Consider the following 24,547-nt stretch of genomic DNA (forward strand, 5'->3'; position numbering starts at 1 on the left):
GACACTTATATAGACCTTATCTGCCTTTCAAGATCATTTATATCTACTGTATAAATTTGTGACACCCACAATGCGGGTTAAGGCCTTTGGACTAGCCAAAATGGGGCCTGTTTAGCACTGTTCAAATGGCACTGCTGAGTTTGGATTTCCCACCTTTGAGTCATGCCCTACCCTGCTCCCCCTGCTGGAAAAAAACTGGATGTGTTGGAAATGGGATGGGACTTCTGCATCCGGGTCCTGCCTGCTACTTTTAAGGGTCCGTGGAGTCTTCCTGACTCTGCGAAAATCCAGCCCAATATCTCTAATAAGAGTGTAATCTTTTAAATATACTAGTGGCATGTTTATTCTGATTTTTTTTTATTTTCTAGTTCCTCCTAACATTGAAGAAGGAAGTCCCGATAGCCCTCAGCATAAGAAGGTCACTGCCAGTAGCTCGTTGGTTCTGGAATGTGAAGCTTCTGGCTACCCCCCTCCTGTTCTCACCTGGTTGAAGGATGGAGTACCTGTGAAAGCTAGTAATAACACCCGTATCCTTCAGGGAGGCAGAAAGTTAGAGATCCCCAATGCAGCTGTATCTAATGCAGGCGGATACTTGTGTGTGGCTAGCAGTATTGCCGGAGAAAGCACAATAAAGTATACCGTTGATGTTTTGGGTAAGGAATTAAAAAATTTTATGGTTTAACTGTGCAGCATCACACTTCCAATAGAAATGCCACACTCAGAAGAAGTCAAAGATAGGAATCAAACACTACTGTAAGCATGAAAGTAACCTTGCCACTTACTGTAAATATCTGACTCAGCATTGCTGGAAACTTTGACCTCTTGAAAATGAATAATTTTATTGGAATGTTATAATTACACTCAGTCAGCCTGGTACATAAGATGTTTTGATATGTTCTTTACCCAGTTAAAATGCTTCAAAAGTGCTGTAGTAGTTATAGTTTTGATAAACATAGGACTGTAGCTTTAAGAACAATCCTGTGTTGTAAGATCACATGATTTGTGTAAACCAATCAGTTTGTAGCACAGGGAGCCTCTAGGAGAGAGTTCTTCCTTAGCTATAGAGTTAGATGCACAAATAAAGTTGCCAGGAAAATCAACTCTATAACAAACTGGTGATGAGGATAAATCAGATTCGGTTTTGCCCCTCACCCAGTGATTGTGAGTATCTAGATAATTAAAAATAAAGGAAGATATACTCATCTGAGATGCCACAGTCTGGCAGAATCGATCTCTTTGAGCCAGCCACAGATGACTGGTCTCAATATATAGAACGTCTTGCATTCTACTTCCATGCCAACAAAATCACGAGGGAGGAAAAGAGGAGAGCGATTCTCCTGAGTATTCATGGGAGCAAAACCTACAGTTTAATTCAAAGCTTGATGGCTCCCAGTGCCCTATATTCAAGACTTTCAGTGAATTAGTAGACCTTGTTAAGGGACATTTCCAACCCAAGCCTTCAGTCACAATGCAGAGGTTCAGGTTCAATTCACAGAATAGAGTCCCGGGAGAGACCATTGCTACCTGTGTGGTGAAATTAAAACAACTAACGGAATATTGTGATTTCAGTGAAACCCTGAATGATGTGCTCAAGGATCATTTGTTATGTGGCTTTCAGGCGGATGCTATTCAGCGAAGATTGCTTGCTGAAGTGGATCTTTAGTTTAAGAAAGCATTAGAAATAGCGCTTGCAATGGAAAGTGCTTTAAGGGATTCACAAATAGTTCAAGGGGCACAAAATGGCAGCGTTTCCTAGTTGGGCAGGAACAGTCAGCTGAAAGTGATGCGAAAAGCCAGGACTCCACTGTGAAGCAGGAAACAGCCCCCACTAACCGAAAGTTTAGAAGAAACAACTTAGCAGCAAAGTTGAAAACTAATTTTTATCAATGTGGAAAGAATCATACTCCTAATGATTGGAAATTTAAAAAGATAGTGTGTTATTTTGTCACAGAAGTGGACACATATTGAAATGTTGCAAAGTGAGATTAGAACAGGATTCCAGGCAGCAAAGTCCAATGACGTATATAGTGTAAAAGAGCCAGAAACAACCAATTCTGACATTTATTCCTTATTCAACATGAAAGTTGGGAAGACAGAGCCAATTATTGTCATAGTGCAAATGAATGGTAAACCCTTAAAAATGGAAATAGACATGAGTGCTTCTACCACAGTAATAGAAGAACACACTTTCACCTACCTAAATAAAGGTGCTCAACAATTAAATTTGGAATAAACACCTGCCAAGTTTAAAATGTAAACAGGTTAAGAAATCCAGATAAAAGGTATTACCAGTGGACCTGTTTATTATAAACACATAACAGCACAGCTACCGGTGATAGTATTAGAAGGCAGAGGACCAAGCTCTCTAGGTCGAAATTCATTGAGGGAAATTAACATTAATTGAACAGTGAGATTTCAAAAGGAAGCAGGAAGAGTCCCTATTTTGGAAAAAGGAACAAGGCAAGGTACTTCAGAAAGAGCCTGGAGAGTCCAAGGACTGCAACAGGATGAAAAAGGAATTTGTAGCCATTCAGCAACCTGACAAAATGAAGACTGTCTTAAACAACGACATGGAAGAACAGCAGAAGAAACTCAAGGAGATTCTGCTGAATGACAGAGTTCAAGATGAAACAAATGAGCTTCACAAAGAAAAGGAAAACTTGTTGAAAGACCTTCACACATTACAAGGATCCCTCAGGTCAAAGTTTGTACCTCTGTAAAATTACGAAGAGAAACAGGAGGAATGTAACATCACTCTGAACAAACTGAAAAACCAGTTGGCAAAGAAGATGTAGCAATGTTCAAGATTTGAGGAGGAAGTCAACAGATACCAGAAGGAGACCAGAGCTGAAGAACCAGCTGAATGAAGCTAAAGAGGCTTTGAAATGAAAAGTCATAGAACTTTCCAAGATGCGAGTAGATAATAAAGTCATGGGTAGCTCAACTACCGAACTAAAACAAGTTGAGATCTCACCTGGGAGAAGATTGGCTGACAGTGAAGTCAAAATGAAGGACGAGACTAAACTCTGTGGTAGACAGCAGAAGATAGAAAGGAAGAAGGTTCTGAAAAGAAAATAAAAAGTGGCAATAAAATAAAGAGGTGAATCATTGGAAACTAAACTAAAATTACTAGTTGCAACACCTGCCGAATTACTGACGAGGCGCTGTCTTTGAGCAAGGCTAAGCCTGAAACTTCACAGTTTGGAGGAGGTGGTGGAGAAAAGTCAAGGCAACCAAAAAGCGACTCATGATTTGCATAGTTGTGAGAAACAATTTATTGTTGGGGGAGCAGTATAGTTGAGGAATTTCGATGGAGGACTGAGGTGGTTACCTGGTAAAGTAAGCTCTGTGACTGGGCCATTGTCATACCAGGTGGAAATGGAGGGCCGTAAGCATGTGGATTATTTAAAAAGAAGAGAGATACCCCTACAAAATGATGCTCCGCCTGTAACCATTGCTGAACCTATAGTTCCTGTTGAAGCTTCTCAACCAAGGGCAGACATGCCCGATGCCTCTGTCAGAGTGGAAGACACAGAACTGCCTGTGCCTAATGAGGTACCTGATGTTAGTGCAACCCCAGAGAATGTAGATCCTGCAAAAGAATTGGAAGTTGTAGAGCTACGACGTTCCACACAGATCAGGAAACTGCCTGAAAGCCTGAATTTGTAATTTCATGACCTGTGTAAATATTGTAATGTCATGAGATAAATATCCTTCTAAATACAAAATGTACAGAAAAGTTAAAGGGGGAGAAATGAGTTTTGATAAATGTAGGGACTGTAGCTTTAAGAACAACCCTATATTGTTAGATCACATTATATGTGTAAATCAATCAGTTTGTAGTGCTGGGAACCTCTAGGAGAGAGTTCTTCTTTAGTTATAGAGTTAGATGCACAAATGTAGTTGCTGCTGCTGTCTTGTAAATAAAGTTCAATGTTTCCACCAAGAAAAGTTGCCTGGAAAATCAACTCTATAACAAGGGTGTTAATATTATGATGTGAATCAAGAGAAAAAGTTGTCAGCTCAATCTTTGTCACACTAATTTTTCCTTGTTTCTCTTATTGTTACAAGTATTTACGACATTCCGTGATTTAAGTGAATGTTGAGTTGAATTTCATGCACACGTCCCAAGTAGGATATGAGTGTACAATAGGATTCCTTTCAGTTCTTGGAACAACACTAAAGCCTTAGTTACTGTCATTTCTATTATGTGAAAAGTTTTTCTTTCTCTCACCCTTTGAGGACTACTGTAGCAAATTGGTGCAAACATTTGACCAAATCAGATTCTTTCTTATTATTCATGGCATATTTTGAAAAGAGAAATGTGTTCTGTTTTTATACTTCTTTCCAATTCTCCTTTATGATCTGGATTAGATAACAATAACAGAGACCATTCTTTGTATTCAAATATCAACATTTTAAAAAGGATAATAAATACATAATTTTAGCAGAGGTTAAATGGATGGTGATGTTTGTTTGCTTCTAGAGTTTACAGATTGAATTTCAGTTTGAACAAAGAACTATGTGCAGTATTCTGCTGCACTCAATTGAATAAAGACAGTACTCCAAAAATGTACGGGAGATAGCTGACTGTTTATTTTGCACTGCACTGTGCATGTAACTTGGATGCACCAAAACTCTCAGATTATTTTTTCTGTATTTGTACAGTGCCACCAATCATAGAAGGGAGTGATGAAGCCACAGACACCACAGTACTTGTCCATAATCCACTGGAACTCAAGTGTGATGCAGCAGGAACTCCCCCTCCAAACATCATGTGAGACTTTATTGCAAATGTTTGTATTGCAGAATAAACCAATACCAGTGATGATGATAAAAACCATAAAGATGGAGTCTCGTCATTAGAAAATCAAACACCAATAAAAACCTCTGATTAACATCAACATCCTTATGTTACCTCCATTTCTACTGGGTACAGTTGACATCAATAAGATAGTGGTTGGAGGACTTACTGAAACTGATGATCCTCCGGGTAGTAACTTAATTTCTTTAGCTCCCAGGAAAATAGGAAAGGGAGAAGTTATAAAGACCTGTAAGGCTGGATCTCCTCCTCATCTACACAGTATACTAAAACACTGAAACAGGCAGGGACATTTATATGTTGCATAAATTATACAGAAGTGACATTCTGCTAATTTTCCAAGGATTCACTAAATAATTGCTTAGCACATGGAAGCTGAATGTTTGGGCTTGCAGGGCTGCCCCATTAGACAGAACGGTTCCAAAAGAATACCAGAAATTTTTATTTAGTTCAGGAAAATAAATGTTTTGAGCCTTCAGGGCAGTCGGGTCACATTACAGGAGTGGAGACCATGTGACTGTGAATAACTGCCACCTGAGGCCTAGGATCATGGGAGGTGCTTGACCTCAGTAGGCTCATGGGATTGAGGTTGGCATATTCTTGGCAGGCTGCATTTATAGCTTGTATTCCTAGTCTCTTACCTGTGTCTAAATCCCTCTGTATGCCTCTGGAGGTATAACTTTTTTTTAAAGGGGCAACATTTTGAGACTATTTTAGACTAAAAAAATTTCCTGGTTCCATTTTATAACATGCTGTGCATTGAAAATAAGCTGCCCAGTTTATACTTTGGAATCCTCTAACCCAGAGGGATGTAGATGCTCAATTAATGAGTATGTTCAAACCCGAGATTGATTAATTGATTTTTAATCACTAAGGAAATCGTGGAATATGGGATAGGGTGGATAGGGTGGAGTTAATGTAATGTTTGACCATTGAATGGCTGAGCAGGCCATAAAAGGCCATATGGCTTACTCTTGCTCCTATTTTTTATGTCCTTATATTTGCAAAAATTAAATCCTGATGAAAATCTGTACTCAAAATTCAAATGCAGATAATTTTTTTTTAAATGAGTTACACATTTTCCTAGATTAAGGTTTTAAAGGTGATTCATCATTATTAAATGCACTGACAATAAACAACTGGGATTATATTGTTACTTAAATCTTTTAAAATTATATTATTTTATTTTAGATGGATGAAGGATGGCCAACCTATTAAAAGCATGGTCGGCGTTCAAATTTCAGCCAATAGCCAGAAGTTAATCATCTCCCAAGCTCAAGTCTCTGACACAGGCAGATATCAATGTGTAGCTACAAATGAAGCAGGCAATCAGCAGCGAGAATTCAACGTCATAGTTCAGGGTAACTCTTGCATATCTAGAACAGATTGTTGCAATGCTTTTATTCATTTCTTAAGTTTTATTTTAATGTACTTTATGCTCATATCATTGGAGGCAATGCATAATGGACTCTTCTTGGCCTCTGCAGTGTTGCACTTTTCAATTGATAATGTGAAGGAATGAAGCTAAAATGCAACTTGAGATAGAAACCTTTCTGATCCTTTCCTCCTTTTCAAGGATTAACTACCCAACCTCTGCTGGGTGCTGTAACAGGTGACTCAGCCACAGTGTGCAATCTGCTGTCTGGATGAGCCTGAGTCTGCATTTTATGAACTACATCCTCCTTAATAAACTAAGATCAAAAGCCATTTGCTTTCGTGATTTCTTAATGCTTATTAGTTGGTTTTCTCTCATTAAAGAAATAATCTACAAAGTAATTCCTTTCATTACAATGCCCCAGTTTTTTTCCCTTTATTTCTTGTGACTGTTTATTTGTCATGACCAGGTCTTCTGTGAGAATAATTTGTACTGTGTGTCAGTTTTCTACCAAGAATAAGTAGACAAAAGTTAATTTATATTTCGATATAAATTTAATATTTTTTTCACATCAACGCAGTCTCACCAACAATTAGATCAACAGGACCTTCTGAAAGATCAGTGGTGGTTCGTAAAACAGTAACCCTACAGTGTGTAGCCAACGGTATTCCAAACCCTGCCATTACCTGGCTCAAAGATGGACGGCCAGTAAACACAGCAAGAGGAAACATTAAGGTATGTTCACTGCAATATGCTGCTCATGTTAAATATGTTAAAATATTTTAACTGATGTCTAGAATCATGTGTTAAGAATGTTTCATTGGCAACTGTACCTCAGCAGAGGGAGAACAAAGCATAGTTCCAAATCATTCATAAAGTTTCAGTATATCACTGTTTGTCTTTGTAGTTGGAGTCTGCAGGTCGCATGCTGCAGATTGTGAGTGCCTTGCTGGAGGATGCAGGCAGGTATTCCTGTGTAGCAACAAACACAGCTGGAGAAGCACAGCAACACATTAGACTCAATGTACATGGTAAGGATTATGCGATGATAATAAACACCAACACTATTTATTTTGCTTCTCTACAATTTAAAAATAATTCTATTTGCGAAAATATGATTTTAATCACTGTATGCATAACATTTTTAATTTGCTACATATTTCCACCCCCCCACTTTTAAAATCTCACCACCCCCTTCCCTCCCCATCCCACCAATGTTAAAACTACTCTTCAACTGAGAGCAGTCAAGTGATTTTACCCGGTTGTCCGCCTTCCCATGCTGTTAGCTTGGTTGCCATGAGGTGAAGCACACCTGGGCCAGGATTTTTACCTTGTATCTCTCCGCCCCCTACACACACACCTTAAACCAGCTTATATTTCAACTCTTTCTTGGACTCGAACGCAAGTTCTGTCGAAGGGTCATGAGGACTCGAAACGTCAACTCTTTTCTTCTCCGCCGATGCTGCCAGACCTGCTGAGTTTTTCCAGGTAATTCTGTTTTTGTTTTTGTTTTGGATTTCCAGCATCCGCAGTTTTTTTGTTTTTATCTCTGTGTTTAATTGACTGCCACTGCTCTTCAAGAAATGCCTACCTCCTTGCAGAAGTTCTGTTCCTCTCTGCGACAAGATTTCCGTATCTCTCCGCCCCCTACACACACACCTTAAACCAGCTTATATTTCAACTCTTTCTTGGACTCGAACGCAAGTTCTGTCGAAGGGTCATGAGGACTCGAAACGTCAACTCTTTTCTTCTCCGCCGATGCTGCCAGACCTGCTGAGTTTTTCCAGGTAATTCTGTTTTTGTTTTTGTTTTGGATTTCCAGCATCCGCAGTTTTTTTGTTTTTATTTTTACCTTGTCAGGTGGGCGCACCCGGGAGTAGTCGTGAAGCCGCAATTGAGCTCCGGCATCAATTTCATGTTGGCTGACCGATTAACAGCCAGCTAGCGTGAAACGCGTGCTGCAGCGCTGATCACTGCTGGGGTGGGAGCAGGAGGAGGGCAAGTGCGGAAGTGTGCGCGATGAAAGCTCCCTGAGGCACATGGCTGCCTCAGGGAGCTGAAGATTTAAAACCACAAAAATAAAAACATTACCGCTGTTGAAAACATGTCCTCTCATGTGACTCTGTCACCTGAGCAGGGACATGTAATGAATTAAATTTTAAAAGTTTTATTTAATTTTTATTTGCTGTTGGAAACCTCACTGCGCCCATGGATGAGGTTTACTAAAAAATCCAAAGGCCGCTTGGCCTTTTCACCTGCCCGCCAACTGTAAGTTTGGACGGGCAGCAAAAAATTTCAGTCAATTATCACTTAAAGGCCTCAATAGGCCTGTTAATTGTCGGCAGGTGCGCTGCCAACTCCCGCACATGCTTGCCAACTGAAATATCATGCGGGTGCGCAATGACATCGGGAAGCCCCCCAATGTTAATCACGTGTCATTTTACACTTCAGCAGGTCAGGCACCCCCGCCTGCTCAGTGCAAATTTCTGCCCCTGGATAACAATTAGTTTTTCTTCCCTCTCCTGGCTTGAAAGGAGCATCCAGCCTCTATCCACCATCTCCCCTAATGGTACAATTGAGATTATAATTACAATATGGGCAATGGCATGTAAACCTGTACTAAACTCCTCTGAAGCATGAAGCATTGGGCAGCATAACATTACACTGCCACTTCCCTATCTGAATAAAAGGGGTCTAAATTGGATAGTCTTTGAAAACAGGCATGAGGATTACGATGCATGATTAATCCATGCCAATTGATTGAAATGCAGGCAGTGCACCAACTTTATGCTGCCTTTTCATTAGAATGATTTCTTGGCGCAACCAGTCCCACAATTCACAGAGGGCCCCTAGTCATAACATCTTTGGACCACTTAAAACTAGCCTGCCTTGTTTAAAGTTATTCTGCACCTCTCAAAGGGAAGATGCATTGTGGCAGGTGCCTGAGTTGTGTAGCAAGTGCATCGGTCCTGAGAGAGAGAGTTCCAAGGTTTTCCAATTCTACACTGGAAGTGCCCTGCACCTATCTCTGTAACCTCCTACAGCCCTCCAAGATCTCTGCTCCTGCAATATAACACAAAGATAGGTAGGAAAGTAAATTGTGAAGAGGACATAAATAGGTTAAATGAGTGGGCAAAGATCTGACAAATGGAGTATGATGTGGGCAAATGGGAAATTGTCCATTTTGGCAGGAATAATAAAAAGAAGCTTATTATCAAAGTGGTGAGAGATTGCAGAGCTCTGAGATTCAAAGGGTTCTGGGTATCCTAGTGCAAAAGGCTAGTAATCAGGTACAGCAAGCAATTAGGATAGCTAACAGATGTTATCGTTATTGCGAGGGGAATTGATTACAAAAGTAGGGAGGTTATGTTTCAGTTGTACAGGGTACTAGTGAGACCACATCTGAAATATTGTGTACAGTACCGATTTCCTTATTTAAGGAAAGATGTAAATGCATTAGAAGCATTTCAGAGAGGGTTCACTAGACTAATACTAGGAATGAACGGGTTGTCTTATGAGGAAAGGTTGGATAGGTTATGCTTGTATCCACTGGAGTTTAGAAGAGTAAGAGGTGACTTGATTGAAACCTTTAAGATTCGAGGGGCCTTGACAGGGTGGATGTGGAGAGAATGTTTCCTCTTGTGGGAAAATCTAGAACCAGGGATCACTTAAGGTGTCACTCATTTAAGGCAGAGATGAGGACAATTTTTTTCTCTTAGATGGTCATGAGTCTTTGGAACTCCCTTCCTCAAAAGGCAGTGGAAGCAGAGTCTGAATATTTTTAATGCAGAGCTAAATTGATTCTTGATTAACAATGGGGCAAAAGGTTATTGCGGGAAGGCAGGAATGTGGGGCTGAGGTTACAATCAGATCAGCCATGATCTTATTGAATGGCAGAGCAGGCTCGAGGGGCCGAGTGGCCTACTCCTGCTCCTAATTCGTATGTATGTATGTTTATAATCCTGGCTTCTTGCGTATTCTCAATTTTAATCACTCCACTGTTGACAGCTATGCTTTCTGCTGCCTGGGTCTCTGCCTCTCTCCTTTAAGGAACTCCTTAAAACCCACCTATTTATCAAGCTTTTGGTCACCTGTCCTATTATGTGGTTCAGTGTTTAATAATATTCCTATGAAGCGCCTTGAAACATGTTATTGCATTGAAAACACTCTATAAATGTAAGGTGTTGATGTTTAATGGAAGTTGATATATAATCAAATGTAAGTAAAATGTAGTTACAAATACATTACAATACATTAGGTAGAGGAATAAAGAATGGTGTAACAACAATAACAGAATGAACAATATATTGTGCAGTTGCCAAGAAGTAAATAAAATACAAATCACAGAAAAATTTGTACAATAAGTTGACATCTGGTGCAAGGTTTTGTCTCAAGAAACTTTGGCAGGTGATGGGATGAGGGATAGTAGAAGTAGTAGATAGTAGATTAAATTTGCCAAGTGTGACAATTTATTTACTGACAAATGGCCTCAAGCAACATATGTTATGATATATATATAATCCTCATCATATTTTGGGATTTTTGATAATTTCCCATGGGAAGGATCTTTGTTCACTTCATGTTAAAATTGTTAGCCAAAGTTAAGTCCAGCTTTCAAAGGATTAAAATTAAGTCAGGAGCCAGCAGATGGGTATATGTGTAAAAGCTTAACAGAGCAGTTTGTGAAAAGTTGCTAGTCCAATTCAAACTGAAACAATTAACTAGACTTTAACTGAAGAGGGAATTGGTCATATGGGGGTCAAGCAAGTGGCAAACTCCCTCATCAGTGTGAGGCCTAGGCAATTTTAACTCCTGGGATTCACCTGCATACTGTCAGTCAGCTGCCTGCACAAAATTGACAGGGAAGAAGAGGGAAGCAGCAGCTGGCTGGTGTTCAGGAGTGTAATTTTGAAATGTACCTGGATAAGTTGTGGGAAGGGGATTTTGAAAAGGTCTAGGATCTTGAGGGCCCTGGAGGAACTCTTAAACATGTATCAGATTGGCCATCCTATTGGCTCAGTTCCACTTCCCTTTGTTTTCACCTGAAAGCAAAGCCACAATGGCTTCATTAAAATAACTGTCATTGCTTGGTGAGATCATCAGACCCCAATCTGCATATCTGAAGAAGAACTCTACCAGCTTCAGATGTGCAGATTTTCTGTCTGCTTTGAAGAGCACGTTAAATTAGAACAGTGGGCTGTCTACCAGACAGTTTTAACTGGCCATGCGCCTGGCTTCTACCGAGCAGGGTTAAAGCTGCTTTAATGAGTTTTCTACTCATCTTGGGCTCAATAAGTCAAGATGGTCCTACTAATTTCAAAAAGAGCAGGAGAAGACCTCTAGGGACTTTCCATTGTGGGGTACAGGTCAGCAGCTGGTTTAAGTGGCAGCCCTACTGACCACTCCATGTTCACGGGGAGAGGGTCAGAGGCCAGCTGCTAATTACCTGTCTAGAAGCTGGGGAGAAGAAAGATGCAGATATGGAAGTATTTGGAATGGTTTGCTGAAAGGAAGGCAAGAAAGACTTAGGGAGTTTATTATGATTAGTACCTACTCTGTAAGCTTTGCTTTGTTCCAATGCTAACATGAACTAAAATAAAATATAGTTTGCTCTCTTTCTAAGGCATGAATGCATGGTTTAGTTTTATACTCATGGGGGAGGGGTGGGAAAGGTGGGTTTGAGACTAAATGAAGTAACTTGAGTTTTGGCTATAAAAATATTTTGCACATTCACTTGTAATCTGTAAAGTAAAGCAGCTTAACAGGTTGTAACTGGCCTTGTCTTTAATTCACCTACAGACACTTTGGCGAAACACGAGGCCCAGAATTTGCTGGATTGGGGCTTCTCACACCTTGTATTGGATTTTTTCCTCACTCTTCAGCCCAAATTGTTTGTGCCACAAAGTTCTGGAAATGTACCATACTGACAGTGTATCTCTTCCTTGCCACAAATCACTTATTTTGCATTCCAATAGTAGCATGCACATTAAACTTGTTGCAAATTCACCAGCAAATTTGGCCTGATATCTAGTTCGGATCACAACGGGTACTCTCATATTAACGATATCATATGTCAAATTAGGCAATATGGACACATGCCTGAACATAGGATGCAGGGATCACTTATAGGAGTGCCCAGCACCACTGACCCCCAGAAAATATCTAAGCAGACTTGAAATTTTTAGTAATTCTATTAAAAAGAAAATTGACTGTGAAGAACATTACCTTTGTGTATTCTTTTCAAGGAAAATTTATCAGGAAATTTAATATCTTTATACAGAACAACATAGGAATTATGACATAGAATCAGGCCATTCAGCCCAAATGGTCTAGATTGGTGTTAAAATCCACAACAGTTTCATCTCACTCTAATTACTTCTTTGCATACCATAGTAACTAGATGTATTGTCCCTTCCTCCTGTCAATCACTCATCATGTGATGTGATTACGAGGGCTTCGACCAATGAGCTTACTGCGCAGGTAATCCTGTGGGTGGGGCTTCTGACAGAGAGATCCCGTCTAGTGTGCAAGCAGCTCTACATGCCTCCGACATAAAGTTTAGCCTTTTCTTCACCAAACCTGCTGCTCCATCAAGTTATTACATTTAGTGACAAGGATAAAACCAACTTCTGCTGCGCAGTTCGTCTTGGTTGGTGTGAGTAAAATGAAGTTGAACAATATTTATCAGCCATGCCACTGTTTAGAAGAATCAATTCATACGATGCTAACATTGAAGGTTGGAGTCAGTGTGTCGAGCGGCTCAGTTTCTACTTTGTTCCAAATGAGATTACTGCTGAAGAAACACGTAAAGCTATCCTGCTGAGTGCACATGGCAGCAAAACGTATAACCTGATTCGAAACCTGATTTCCCTGAACGCGCCCAGTTCTAAGTCCTACAGTGAGTTAGTGGAACTCGTGAAATTGCACTTTCAGCTCCAACTGTCTGTGATCATGCAGTGCTTCAAGTTTAATTCGAGAGTTCATGCCCCGGGAGATCCATTGTTACCTTTGACAGAATACCATGAGTTTTGGATGCCTTGAATGATATGCTGTGGGACAGACGTATGCGGAGTCAAGGACAACGCCATACAGTGCTGCTTGCTAGTCGAATCCGACATCGATTTCAAGTGTGCCCTGGAACTTTCTCTCACTATGGAAAGTGCCGCGAAAGACTCACAGGCTTTGCAGCGTGTGGATAATGGCGCCATACTGCATGTTGGGCAGGAACCTGCCACTGAGTGTGGCATGAAAAACAAATCAGCAGATTCTATGCCCATTACACAAAGACTTAGGAAGCCTAATGGTCACATGTCAGCTAATAAGGTACACATTTGCTACAGATTTGGAGGAAATCACGGAGCAGATTGTAGATTCAAAAAGACAAAATGTAATTATTGCCACAGGAAAGGACACCTGGTTAGGCTGTGCTGAACAAAGGATAGGCAAACAGCAAAACAACAAACAAATCTGATTCAGCTAACTGATACAGCAAAGGCTGAGGCTGCTACCACTGATGTATATTCTCTGTATCATGTGACTGCTGTTAAATTTGAGCCCATTACAGTGAAAGTGCAAGTGAATGGCAAGCAACTGCAGATAGAGGTGGACACCGGTGCTTCAACTACTGTTGTTGGGAACGCACTTTCAAGTACCTTGATGAAGGGAGTCAGCCACTGGCATTGGAGCGGACATCCGCCAAGCTGAGAACTTACACTGGAGAATCTATTCATCAAACGCATTGTTGCTATCCCAGTCTGCTACAAACAATAGACAACCCAACTGTCTGAGATAATCATAAAGGGGCAGGAGCCCAGTCTTTTGGGTGAAGATTAGCTGCAGAAAATAAAACTTGACTGGTCAGAAACATTCCATTTGAAGTCCGATGGAATTCCAGAGCTCTTGAAGAAAGATGACACTGTTTTTCAAGACAAATTGGGAAAATTGAAGGGCATGCAAGCTAAAATACATGTCAATCCCCAGGCAATGCCACATTTTTTCAAGGCCAGACCAGTGCCTTATTCACTAAAGTAAAAAGTGGAAGCAGAGTTGTGCAGATTGGAAAACCTGGGAATAATTCAGCCTGAAGAGTTTTCTCAGTGGGCCATACCCATAGCCCCAGTTGTCAAGCCAGACCAGACTATGTGCCTATGCGGTGACAGACAACAAAGCAGCAAGGTTAGACAAATACCCCATTCCTAGAATCAATGACTTGTACATCAAGTTAACAGGAGGCAAGTCAAACACAACTAGACGAGTCATGCCTATCAACAATTGGAATTGGATACAACGTCAAGAGAATACGTGACAATTAATACCCATAAAGACCTCTACCAGTACACTGGATTACCTTTCGGAGTTTCATCAACATGCGTTATTTTTCAGTGAACCATGGAGAGTCTCCTGCAGGAACTCCCACTTGTGGCATGCACTTAGATGACATTCTCATCACTGGACTGACCAAAGCTGAACACTTAGCCAACCTTGAGGAAGCGCTGAGAAGATTTATGGAAGCAGGGATGCATTTGAAGTGAGAAAATGCACAATTCAAGCATTGGAGGTAACCCACCCGGGGCACAGAGTGGACACTATGGGGTTGCGTCCCGTTTGAGATAAGATCCAAGCAAAAATGAATATTTTGTCTCCGTGTTTACCAAGGAAAGGGAGGATATAGATATAGTAGTCCAGGAGAAACACTGCGAGATATTGGACGGGATAGTCATAAAGAGAGAGGAAGTACCCAAAGGGTTGAAATCCTTGAAAGTTGATAAGTCACCAGGGCCAGATGGATTGTTTCCGAGGCTGCTGAAGGAAGTCAGGGAGGAGATAGCAGATGCTCTGAGGATGATTTTCCAATTTTCACTAGATACAGGGGAGGTACCAGAGGACTGGAGAAATGCAAACGTAGTTCCATTGTTTAAAAGGGGATCAAAGGAAATGCCAAACAATTATAGGCCAGTTAGTCTTTGGTGAGCAAATTAATAGAATCAATCCTGAGAGATAGGATTAACTGTCATGTGGAAAAGCATGGACTAGTCAGGGATGGTCAGCATGGATTTGTTAAAGGAAGGTCTTACCTCACAAATTTGATTGAATTGTTTGATGAAGTGACAAGAAGGGTTGATGAAAGTAGTGCAGTGGATTTTGTGTACATGGATTTTAGCAAGGCACTTGACAAGGCCCCACATGGCAGATTGGTCAGGAAAGTAAAAGCCCATGGGATTCAGGGTAATATGGCAATCTGGATAAAAGGACGGCTTTGTAACAGGAAACAAAGGGTAATGGTTGATGGATGCCCTTGCAAATGGAAAGTTGCCTCAAGTGGTGTTCCACAGGGCTCGGTGTTGGGACCCTTGCTGTTTGTGTTATATATTAACGATTTGGATGTGAATGTGGGGGGCACGATTGGGAAATTTGCAGATGACACAAAGATTGGCCGAGTAGTGTAGAGGATAGCCATTATCTCCAAAACGATATAGATAGGTTGGTGGAGTGGGCAGTAAAGTGACAGATGGATTTTAACATAGAGAAGTGTGAGGTCATATATTTAGGGATGACACAATAAATGGGAATATACTAAGAGGGGTAGATGAAGTGAGAGATCTTGGAATACATGTATACAGGTCCCTGAAGGCAGCAGTTCAAGTAGACAAGGTTGTAAAGAAGGCATATGGAATGCCCTCCTTCATTGGCAGAGGTAAAGAATATAAAAGTAAGGATATAATGTTGGAATTGAATAAAATACTGGTGAGGCAACAACTGGAGTATAGTATGCAGTTCTGGTCACCACATTACAGGAAGGACGTAATAGCTCTGGAAAGAGTGCAGAGGAGGTTTACAAGAATGTTGCCAGAGTTAGAAAAGTGTAGCTATGAGGAGAGATTGGATAGGTTGGGGTTATTCTCCTTAGAACAAAGAAGGCTGAGAGGTGACTTGATTGAGGTGTACAAAATTATGAGGGGAATAGATAGAGTGGACAGAATAAAATTGTTTCCCTTGATGGAGAATTCTAGAACCAGGGGACATAGATTCAAGATAAGTGGCAGAAGGTGTAGGAAGAACATGAGGAAGAACTTTTTTACGCAGAGGGTAGTGGGTGTCTGGAATTCGCTCCCCAAGTTGGTGGTAGAGGCAGAAACTCTAAACTCTTTTAAAATGTAGCTGGATCTGCACCTAAAGTGCTGTAAGCTGCAGGGCTATGGGCAGGGAGGTGGGATTAGAAAGGGCACCTGGGTGTCCTCCAGCTGGCATGGACAAGATGGGCCGAATGGTCTCCTGTGCTGTAACTTTTCTATGGTTCTACGGTTCTAATTAAAGATGCACCAACACCCTCTAATATGACAGAGCTTAAATCTTTCTTAGGTATGATTAATTACTATAGCCGTTTTTTTTACCTAATCTGTCCATTGTACTGGCACCGCTACATTTGTTGCTGAGGAAGAACCACTGCTGGTCATGGGTTCACAGCAACAAGAAGCCTTTGTAACAGTGAAGAGACTGCTTCAATCATCATGCTTGTTGGTACATTATGACCCATCTAAAGAGCTAATGTTGATGTGTGATGCTTCTCCTTATGGTGTAGGAGCCATTCTATCACATCAAATGGAGGAAAGATCAGAAAGATCCATTGGCCACGTTTCAAGAACACTTTCCCAAGCTGAAAAGGGCTACTCTCAGCTGGAAAAAGGATTATCGGTTGTATTTTGTGTCAAGAAGTTTCATCAATACCTACATGGGTGACATTTTACAATTGTGTCTGACCATAAGCCGCTGACAGGTTTGTTCAGCGAAGACAAGGCTATTCCACCTATAGCTCCAGCAAGAATCCAATGCTGGGCTTTGACACTATCAGCTTATGTACACACGTACTCACGTTCACGTACTGCCCTGGCTTGCATATAGCCAATGCAGATGCATTTCGTTGTCTTCCGTTACTGGGTAGTCTTGTCAATACACCCGTTCCACAAGAGTTAGTGTTATTGTTAAATTTCTTGGATCCATCACCTGTATGTACCAAACAGATCTAGAATTGGGTGAACAGAGACCCAGTCAAAAGTCAAAGATTTTGTTTTACAGAATGGCTAAGAACACTTGTGTCTGATGACTTAAGAGCATTTTATTCCAGAAACTGAACTGAGTTGTCAAGGTGGAATTTTGCTGTGGGGTTCAAGAGTCATGGTTCCATCACAAGGTAGAGAGACACTCTTGGCAGAGCTCCACAGTGCACACCCAGGCATATCGAAGATGAAGATGCTTGCAAGTAGCTATATCTGGTGGCCAGGAATAGACAGTGACATCAAGAGGATGATTAAACACTGTTCCCTTGACTATGTGGGACTGTTTCTAGGCACTATGTTCCTATTAATCATTGATGCACATTCAAAATGGCTTATTGTCTATGAAGTAAAAACACCAACTTCAGCCACAAACATTGAAAAGCTATGTCATTCCTTCAGTATACATGATTGTACCTGAGATTATTGTTTCTGATAATGGAACAGCTTTCACCAGTGTGCCATTTCAGAAAGCCATGGACCTGAATGGTATCCAGCACATAAAGATTGCTCCCTGACATCCTTCATCCAATGGTCTCACAGAAAGAGCTGTCCAGACTTTTAAAACTGGTATGAAGAAGTTATCAGGAGGTGATCTGGAGCTTTCCAGACTTTTTCTAAGTTACCGTACAACACCACATACTACTACGGGCTCGACACCGACAGAGCTACTGATGAAACACCGTTTGTGTACGTGTTTACACTTGGTGTTTCCAAATCTAGGGGGGAGGTTGACACAGAGCCAGAATAATCAAAAATTGAACCACGATCTACATAGCAAGGCTTGTACATTCCATGTAGGTTGTCCTGTGTACGTACGTAATTTTGGAAGTGGACCCTTTTGGACCAGAGACTGGTTCATTATCTTTTCAAGTGCAAGTCGAAGATAGAATTGCGCAAAAACATGTAGATCATATTTGAGCTAGAGCAACATCCCAATGCAAGATCAACCTGTGATTGATATTTCGCCGCCAACTTCGGAGGTGGTCGCCCTAGAGCAGATATTCCAGACATATCTAATGAGTTGTCAAATACAGAACTACTCAGTTCCAACGATGTATCTTCAGATCCTGTTAATCCTGTTTAAGAATCTCCTTAGGTAGAGCTACGCTGCTCTAACCGTCTCTGCCGAGCTCTTCAGAGACTTGATTTGTAATCACCAGAGACTGTACAAATGTTTGCTGGTTTTTCTGACATTTTTTTTATTGTAACTGTAAGAAACTTAAAGGGGGAGGAAATGTAGTAACTAGATGTATTGTCCATCCCTCCTGTCAATCACTTATCATGTGATGCAGTTATGGAGGCTTCTACCAATATTGCGCAGGCAATCCTGTGGGCAGGGCTTCCAATGGAGAGATCGTGTCTAGCATGCAAGCACCTCTACCTGTCTCCTAAATAAAGTTTAGCCTTTTCTTCACCAAACCTGCTGCTCCGTCAAGTCACTACACATATTGAACCCTCCTATCTCGCCGCCTCTAATATCTCTCTATTCACTTCTCCCTCAGTTGTTCATCAAGCCTTCCCTCCAATGCATAAATGCTTCAACCAACTCATATGGCAGCGGGTTTTTCTGAACCATTACCCATGAGTACCTATTTTACTTGACTTTGTAGAACCTCCGAGCATTGAAGATGGAGGCCAAACTCTAAATGAGACAGTGATTGTGAGAAATCCAATAGAACTGAAATGTAAAACGTCAGGAAATCCAATACCAGGTAGGCCTGAGGAGCTCTTACACATGCTCTAGTAATATATAACTCGGCAGTTGTTAGCTGATTACTTCCTTGTCAATGGTATGAATTGTATATAATTCGATCATGCATTTACATTTTACTTCATGCCTTTTTTTAACTATTTGTTTTTCGGGGAAAATGTATTGTAGTTTCAAGAATGGGCTTTCAGAATTTAGTTTTGGACCTTCTCTGCCCAAAAATTCATAGCCAATAAATGTGAACTTTACAGCAGCACCATGCAGTGTGGCATCGTTCATTGTATAACAGGGATGTTTCCAAGCTGGGTATGTGTAGACATCAAAGATGATGATTTGTGTGGGATGCTATGTATGTCAGCACTGTAAACGCAGCCAAAATGAACAGTTGCTTTTGTCCCAGGTGATGGTTGGGTCAGGGTCAGGCTCAGTCACTGTAGATTCTTAGTTAAAGGGTCCCTTCAATACTGATCGTTCTGGCTTACATACGAGTTGCCATTGAGGACATTGTTGTTCGTGGAAATGTACCCCATCATGAACCATAACCTTCAGAAGAGGAGGGGTAAGGGGGAAAGATTGAAGATTGGAAGGAATAATAGATAATCAGACACCAGGAAGATTAGCTGATATTGTAGACCGCTGATGAATTTGAACATCACAAATAGATTGCCCCAATCACCAGGAATCTTGGCTATTACGGACCTTCGATATAAAATTTGTAAAATATACATCTAGTAGGAAGTTACCAGGGATAACTACACTGGAACAAGGTGTTTTATACCTTGCTGGAATTTTACAGGTGGACAACGGGTGGAACCTGACAGTGGATGAAAAGTCAAAGGCAACCCTGTCTGCACCGATTCGGGAAGCCTTGGTTATATTTTATGTGCAGCGGGCAATTAACTGTCTGCAGTTGGGACTCCCATTGTTTTAAGGGATGGTGTCCTGCCTCCAAGAACTGCTAGCCAATCAGAGGGCTAGTAGCTCTTCAATCCCAGTAATGCCACCGGGGGTGGTGGCCACTTTTTGGACTGTAACCAGGCAGCAGTAACCACAGTAGAGGCGGCCCCAGAATGGAGCCAAGTCAATCGGGCTCACTGGAGCTATTCAGACAGTGAGGTGAGGGGGTGCTGTTGATCATGAGGGCAGGAGTTTTCTTTCTGATGGGTGGCCCTTGCTGTCGGGAGTTGCCCTCGATGGCCGCAGGGTGCCTGATCCAAAGGATCCCACCAAGTACACAAGGGAGCTGCCAGGGTATACCTGGCAATCTCTCCGCATGGTAATGTGCCCATCCACCACTGGTTAGATACCAATAGTGATGGGAAGAATCCCTAAGTGGCACTGAATTGGACAGCATTGGTCAATTGGTCTAGGCCTGGAGGGCCTTTCCCTCCACTGGTAGAATGCCAGCAGCAGTGGGAAGGTGATGGGCATGCTACTCTACTGCCTTCCCACCGGATTTATCGTCCTCTACCTTCCAACATGCTCCCTGGGGCCTCACCCTACTCCTGAATGGAAAATTTGTCCTTTACTTTGATTCAATATCTCAACTGCAGTGATTTTGGGCTGTAAAATAACTGCTCATTCTAAGCATTTCTTTATTTTTCTGAACACCAGCTATAACATGGTACAAAGACAACCAGCCTCTCAGCACAAGCTTTGGAGCTTCCATACTGAATCGGGGTCAGCTTCTACAGATTGCCAATGCTCAGGTAGCAGACAGGGGCATGTATAAGTGTGCAGCTGTCAATGTGGCAGGTTCTGCTGAGTTATTCTACAGTGTGAAAGTTTATGGTAAGTAAGGCAACATTGTGCATTCATAAAATTAGTGCAAGTGCTAATATAATTAATGGAAATACACCATCAGGTACTATGATGTATAACTTATTGAAAGAATTAAAACTTTTACAACTTGCGTATATATCATAAATAGTGTGGTGAGCATATTTTCATAGCTCTTCAGTGAAGCAAGAGGAAAATTGTATTTTAATAGTAAACGTTTAAATCCCAACTTTAAATTATTAGCCTGCAAAATTGCTCACTGAATATATCCTTTGCACATAGGCAGAGTTTTAAAATGCTGTAAGTTGGACATTTTACATTGAATTCAACATACAAATGGGGATATCAGAAATGGGATAATGATTAAGGAGAGGGCTAGTTAACCATCATGATAATGTCATTAACATTCAGGGCTGAATAGCATCCCTCTGTGAAGTCAGTTTCACTGCACGTCAAGAATGCAATTTTTCTGTCTTAAAATACGTACCTGAAATGTCTGTGTGACAGAGTACATTATTTTGAAATATTTCCATGCATTTTATACACAATGAGGATAATTTTGACTTTGTGTGATTATGATGGAAATAAAATCAGGAGGGATGAGCACCAAGCTGCAATATTCACAAAGTAAAAATTATTTCCAATGAAATTTTGAAGTGTTATGAAGGCAAACAGAAACCATTCAGCAGAAAAGTCCCACAAACCCTAACAAGAAGATGTACTTTGGGAATACTATTGGAAGATCAATGCTTGACAATACAGATAAACTAAACAATACAAAGTGCTCTAAAGTAGGTTGCAGTGCATCAGTAGGCAGATTTAGCCAGTTTGAAGGCAGACTTAAATGGAAAATGAACCACTCTATAACAAAGATAGACAATAAAAATAGGATGGATCAACCAATGTGCAGCAAAGACAACTAATATACAATATGTTAATAATATGAAACAAATTACCTTTCAAAATTTTGAATAAATTTTGTTTTTACGTTGATCATTTCACCTTGTAGTTCCTCCAACAATCCTTGGCAGCAGTGACATGGTGACTGTGGTGGTAAATAACCCTGTTAGGCTGGAATGTGAGGCCAGGGGCATCCCAGTACCAAATTTGACATGGCTGAAAGATGGCAGCCCCGTCTCCAGCTTTTCAGATGGTGTTCAGGTACAGCTAATTCAGTTTAATACTACTCATTACATTAAAGCTTTTATGATTGTGTCAACCATGGCATCCAACTCTGTAAAGAAGGATAAATCTTTTCTTCTTATAGCACCTTTCATGATCTTAAGCTGTCTCAAAGTACTTGTCAGCCAATAAGTTATTTTTGAATGTAATTACTCTAAGCAGGCAGATGTGGCAACCAATTTGCAAAATGCAAGATCGCTTAAAGAGCAAAGATTATGCATAATCAACTAATCTGTGTTTTTTGGAATTGGTCAAGGCATGCCAGAACACTGAAGAACTCTCGGATTTTCTTTGAAAATGCTTCATGGAATTTTTTATAAATGAGCAGGCATAGCTGTTTTAATGTCTCATCAAAAACGGCTCCTCCAAAAATGTAGCACTTTCTTGGTGCTACATCATAAGGCTGGATTTTCCGTTGGTCCCCAAAGTCAGGATTGAAAATGGGTCCTGAAACTCCTCATGGCCTCAGTGTGTCCATCGGGGCAACTTTATGTGAGGTGGCCTCCTAATTAACTGCCTCCACATTCACCATCCAATTAAGGATGGCAGGTGGACCAATAAAGCAGGAGGCTTATTAGAAAGGCCAGCAGCAGTGTTTGGACAGCAATCACACCTAGAGAGGTGAGTGCTTCTGGAGAAGAGGGAGATGTAGGGGATGCCTCAAAATGAAGGCGCTCACAAATGCCTCCCTCTTCAATGGTGAGAAAAATGACAAAGTGCCACGAGGGGCCTCAGGTGGAGGGTTGATCATCCAGACAAGTGCCTGTGGCCACTCCTACGCCTACGAGAGCATTACAGTCACCTGATACTGTAGAACGGGTTGCTGATTCCTGTGTCAGCCCACCCTCCTGACTGGAGACAGAAGGGCATCAGGGAGCTGTTAGTTGCTCAGCCTCCCTTCTCCATGGAGCTTGGAAAGTTCAGTCCATAGTGTGAGTATAGATTGATGTGTTCAAGACCTGAGGCATAATTTTACAGATGACATCCCTGCCGATACCAACTACCCCCCAGCCGTTAATTAGCTAAGGGTGAGACTTCCACTCCCCAACTGAGGAGAAAATCCCACATTAGAGAGCTGCTGGCTAATCAGATGGCTGGTAATTGCAGACAGAGTTTTTCGCTCCCGTTGGCAGCAGGTGTATTTGGCGGTGTGGGTGGACAATATGGTGAGTTGATCAAAAATTGGTTTTACACCATTGTGAAACCAGTTTGCAATCATCTGCTCCACTCATCAATGGCGGGCAGTGTTTCCTGTCGCTGCATATCGGGAACCTCATTTCAATACTTTAACACATCATTATAAGCCCTGCTTGCCAGAATCATTCCCCCCAGGCTGGATCATCCAAGCACATCAGCGTGATTGCACAATGACATGCTTCACAACTGTACATAAGAGACGTGCACCTGATGAGCTGCACTTTGCTCAGGACTTTGAGGTTTGTTTGCCTACCTTGCTTTAGGCATCACTCGCAGTCATCAGTGCCAGGCTTCGCAGACCGCACCACGTCACATTTAGGGGGGGCTCACGGGCAAGTCTCTAACTACCAGACCAGCCTTGCTTGGGGAAGAGGGAGAAGTGGCCTTAAGGCATGGGAAGAGGCTGCAGGGTGAGGGTTGTACTGGGGATGAGGGGTATCCCAGGGTTTGTGTGGGGCACATGTTGATCTGTCCAAGTGGTCTCAAGATGCTGAGGGCTAAGGAGGCAGTCTCCAGAGATGAGGCCAGATGGAGATGTGAGGGTGTGTGTGAGAGAATGAGTGGTGATGTCCTTTGAGTTGGCATTGAGTGAAATGCCAGTGAATATGCGATGGGCTTGAGAGTGTGAGTTTAGAGTGATGAGATGGTTGCTTTACCCTGGCTGCACAGATGAGATCATTCATCCTCTTCCTGCACTGGATGTCCAACCTCTTCTGTGAAGCGTTGGCACCGACCACCACTGCCACCGCCTCCCAAGCTGAAGTGATGAGATTGCGGATGTCCAGCCTCTTCTGTGAAGCGTTGGCACTGACCACCACTGCCAACCCCTCCCAAGCTGGAGTGATGAGATTGCTTAACCTCCTGCAGTCAGAGCAGGGGTGGAGGACATCACGGCGGGCCTCCAAATGGCATTCTATTTTCAGGTCACTGAACTCTTCTTGGCTTTCAGGACCATGTCTTCACTGGAACAGTCCTGGGCTGCAAGCATTGAGAACTGTGTGCATGGCAACATTTTTGAAATGGCACCCGGAGTGAGGAAATAGTGAGGTAAAAGCATGGCTAGCAATTCAGAGGCCACCCACCAGCGAGATGGCATGTATCTTGTGGCTGCATAATTAATGAGGCAGGAAGCAGATGATACGGCGCCAAAAATAGTCATTGCGGCCACCAGGTAAAACATTTTTTCATTCCCGCTACCATACTTACTGCAGTTCTGAGATGATTCCACCCAGTGAGTCCCAGCAGCACCAGGTCCAAGTAGTGGCCACTGCTGACTACAGCAGGTTCTCGAAAAAGAGGAACTAATGGATGCTGATCTAAAGGTAATTGATATTGGCGGTGCCTGCCTGGGTGTGCGGGTTGGGGTGTTGGGTTTGAGAGGCCAGGAGAAGAAGGGTTAAAGGCGGGATATGGCCTTTGGGAGGGGCTTT

At 41.8% G+C, this 24,547-nt stretch overlaps 1 protein-coding gene across 4 annotated transcripts in view; it reads left to right on the top strand.

Annotated features, from left to right (window-relative positions):
* hmcn1 (hemicentin 1) overlaps positions 1–24,547 on the top strand; it is a 725,933-nt gene that overhangs the window by 421,397 nt on the left and 279,989 nt on the right. For all 4 annotated transcript variants that reach the window (XR_005945469.1, XM_041207700.1, XM_041207701.1 and 1 more), the window contains exons 32-39: positions 369–653; positions 4,669–4,777; positions 6,014–6,183; positions 6,778–6,932; positions 7,105–7,228; positions 18,862–18,963; positions 20,574–20,750; positions 21,748–21,899. Coding sequence is in view for 3 of the 4 variants with exons in the window: in XM_041207700.1 (XP_041063634.1) it covers positions 369–653; positions 4,669–4,777; positions 6,014–6,183; positions 6,778–6,932; positions 7,105–7,228; positions 18,862–18,963; positions 20,574–20,750; positions 21,748–21,899 (1,274 nt within the window). In the remaining variant the exon portion in view is untranslated. The remainder of the gene's footprint in view (positions 1–368; positions 654–4,668; positions 4,778–6,013; positions 6,184–6,777; positions 6,933–7,104; positions 7,229–18,861; positions 18,964–20,573; positions 20,751–21,747; positions 21,900–24,547) is intronic.

The sequence above is a fragment of the Carcharodon carcharias genome, chromosome 16 (genome assembly GCF_017639515.1).
Source record: "Carcharodon carcharias isolate sCarCar2 chromosome 16, sCarCar2.pri, whole genome shotgun sequence".
NCBI lineage: Eukaryota > Metazoa > Chordata > Chondrichthyes > Lamniformes > Lamnidae > Carcharodon > Carcharodon carcharias.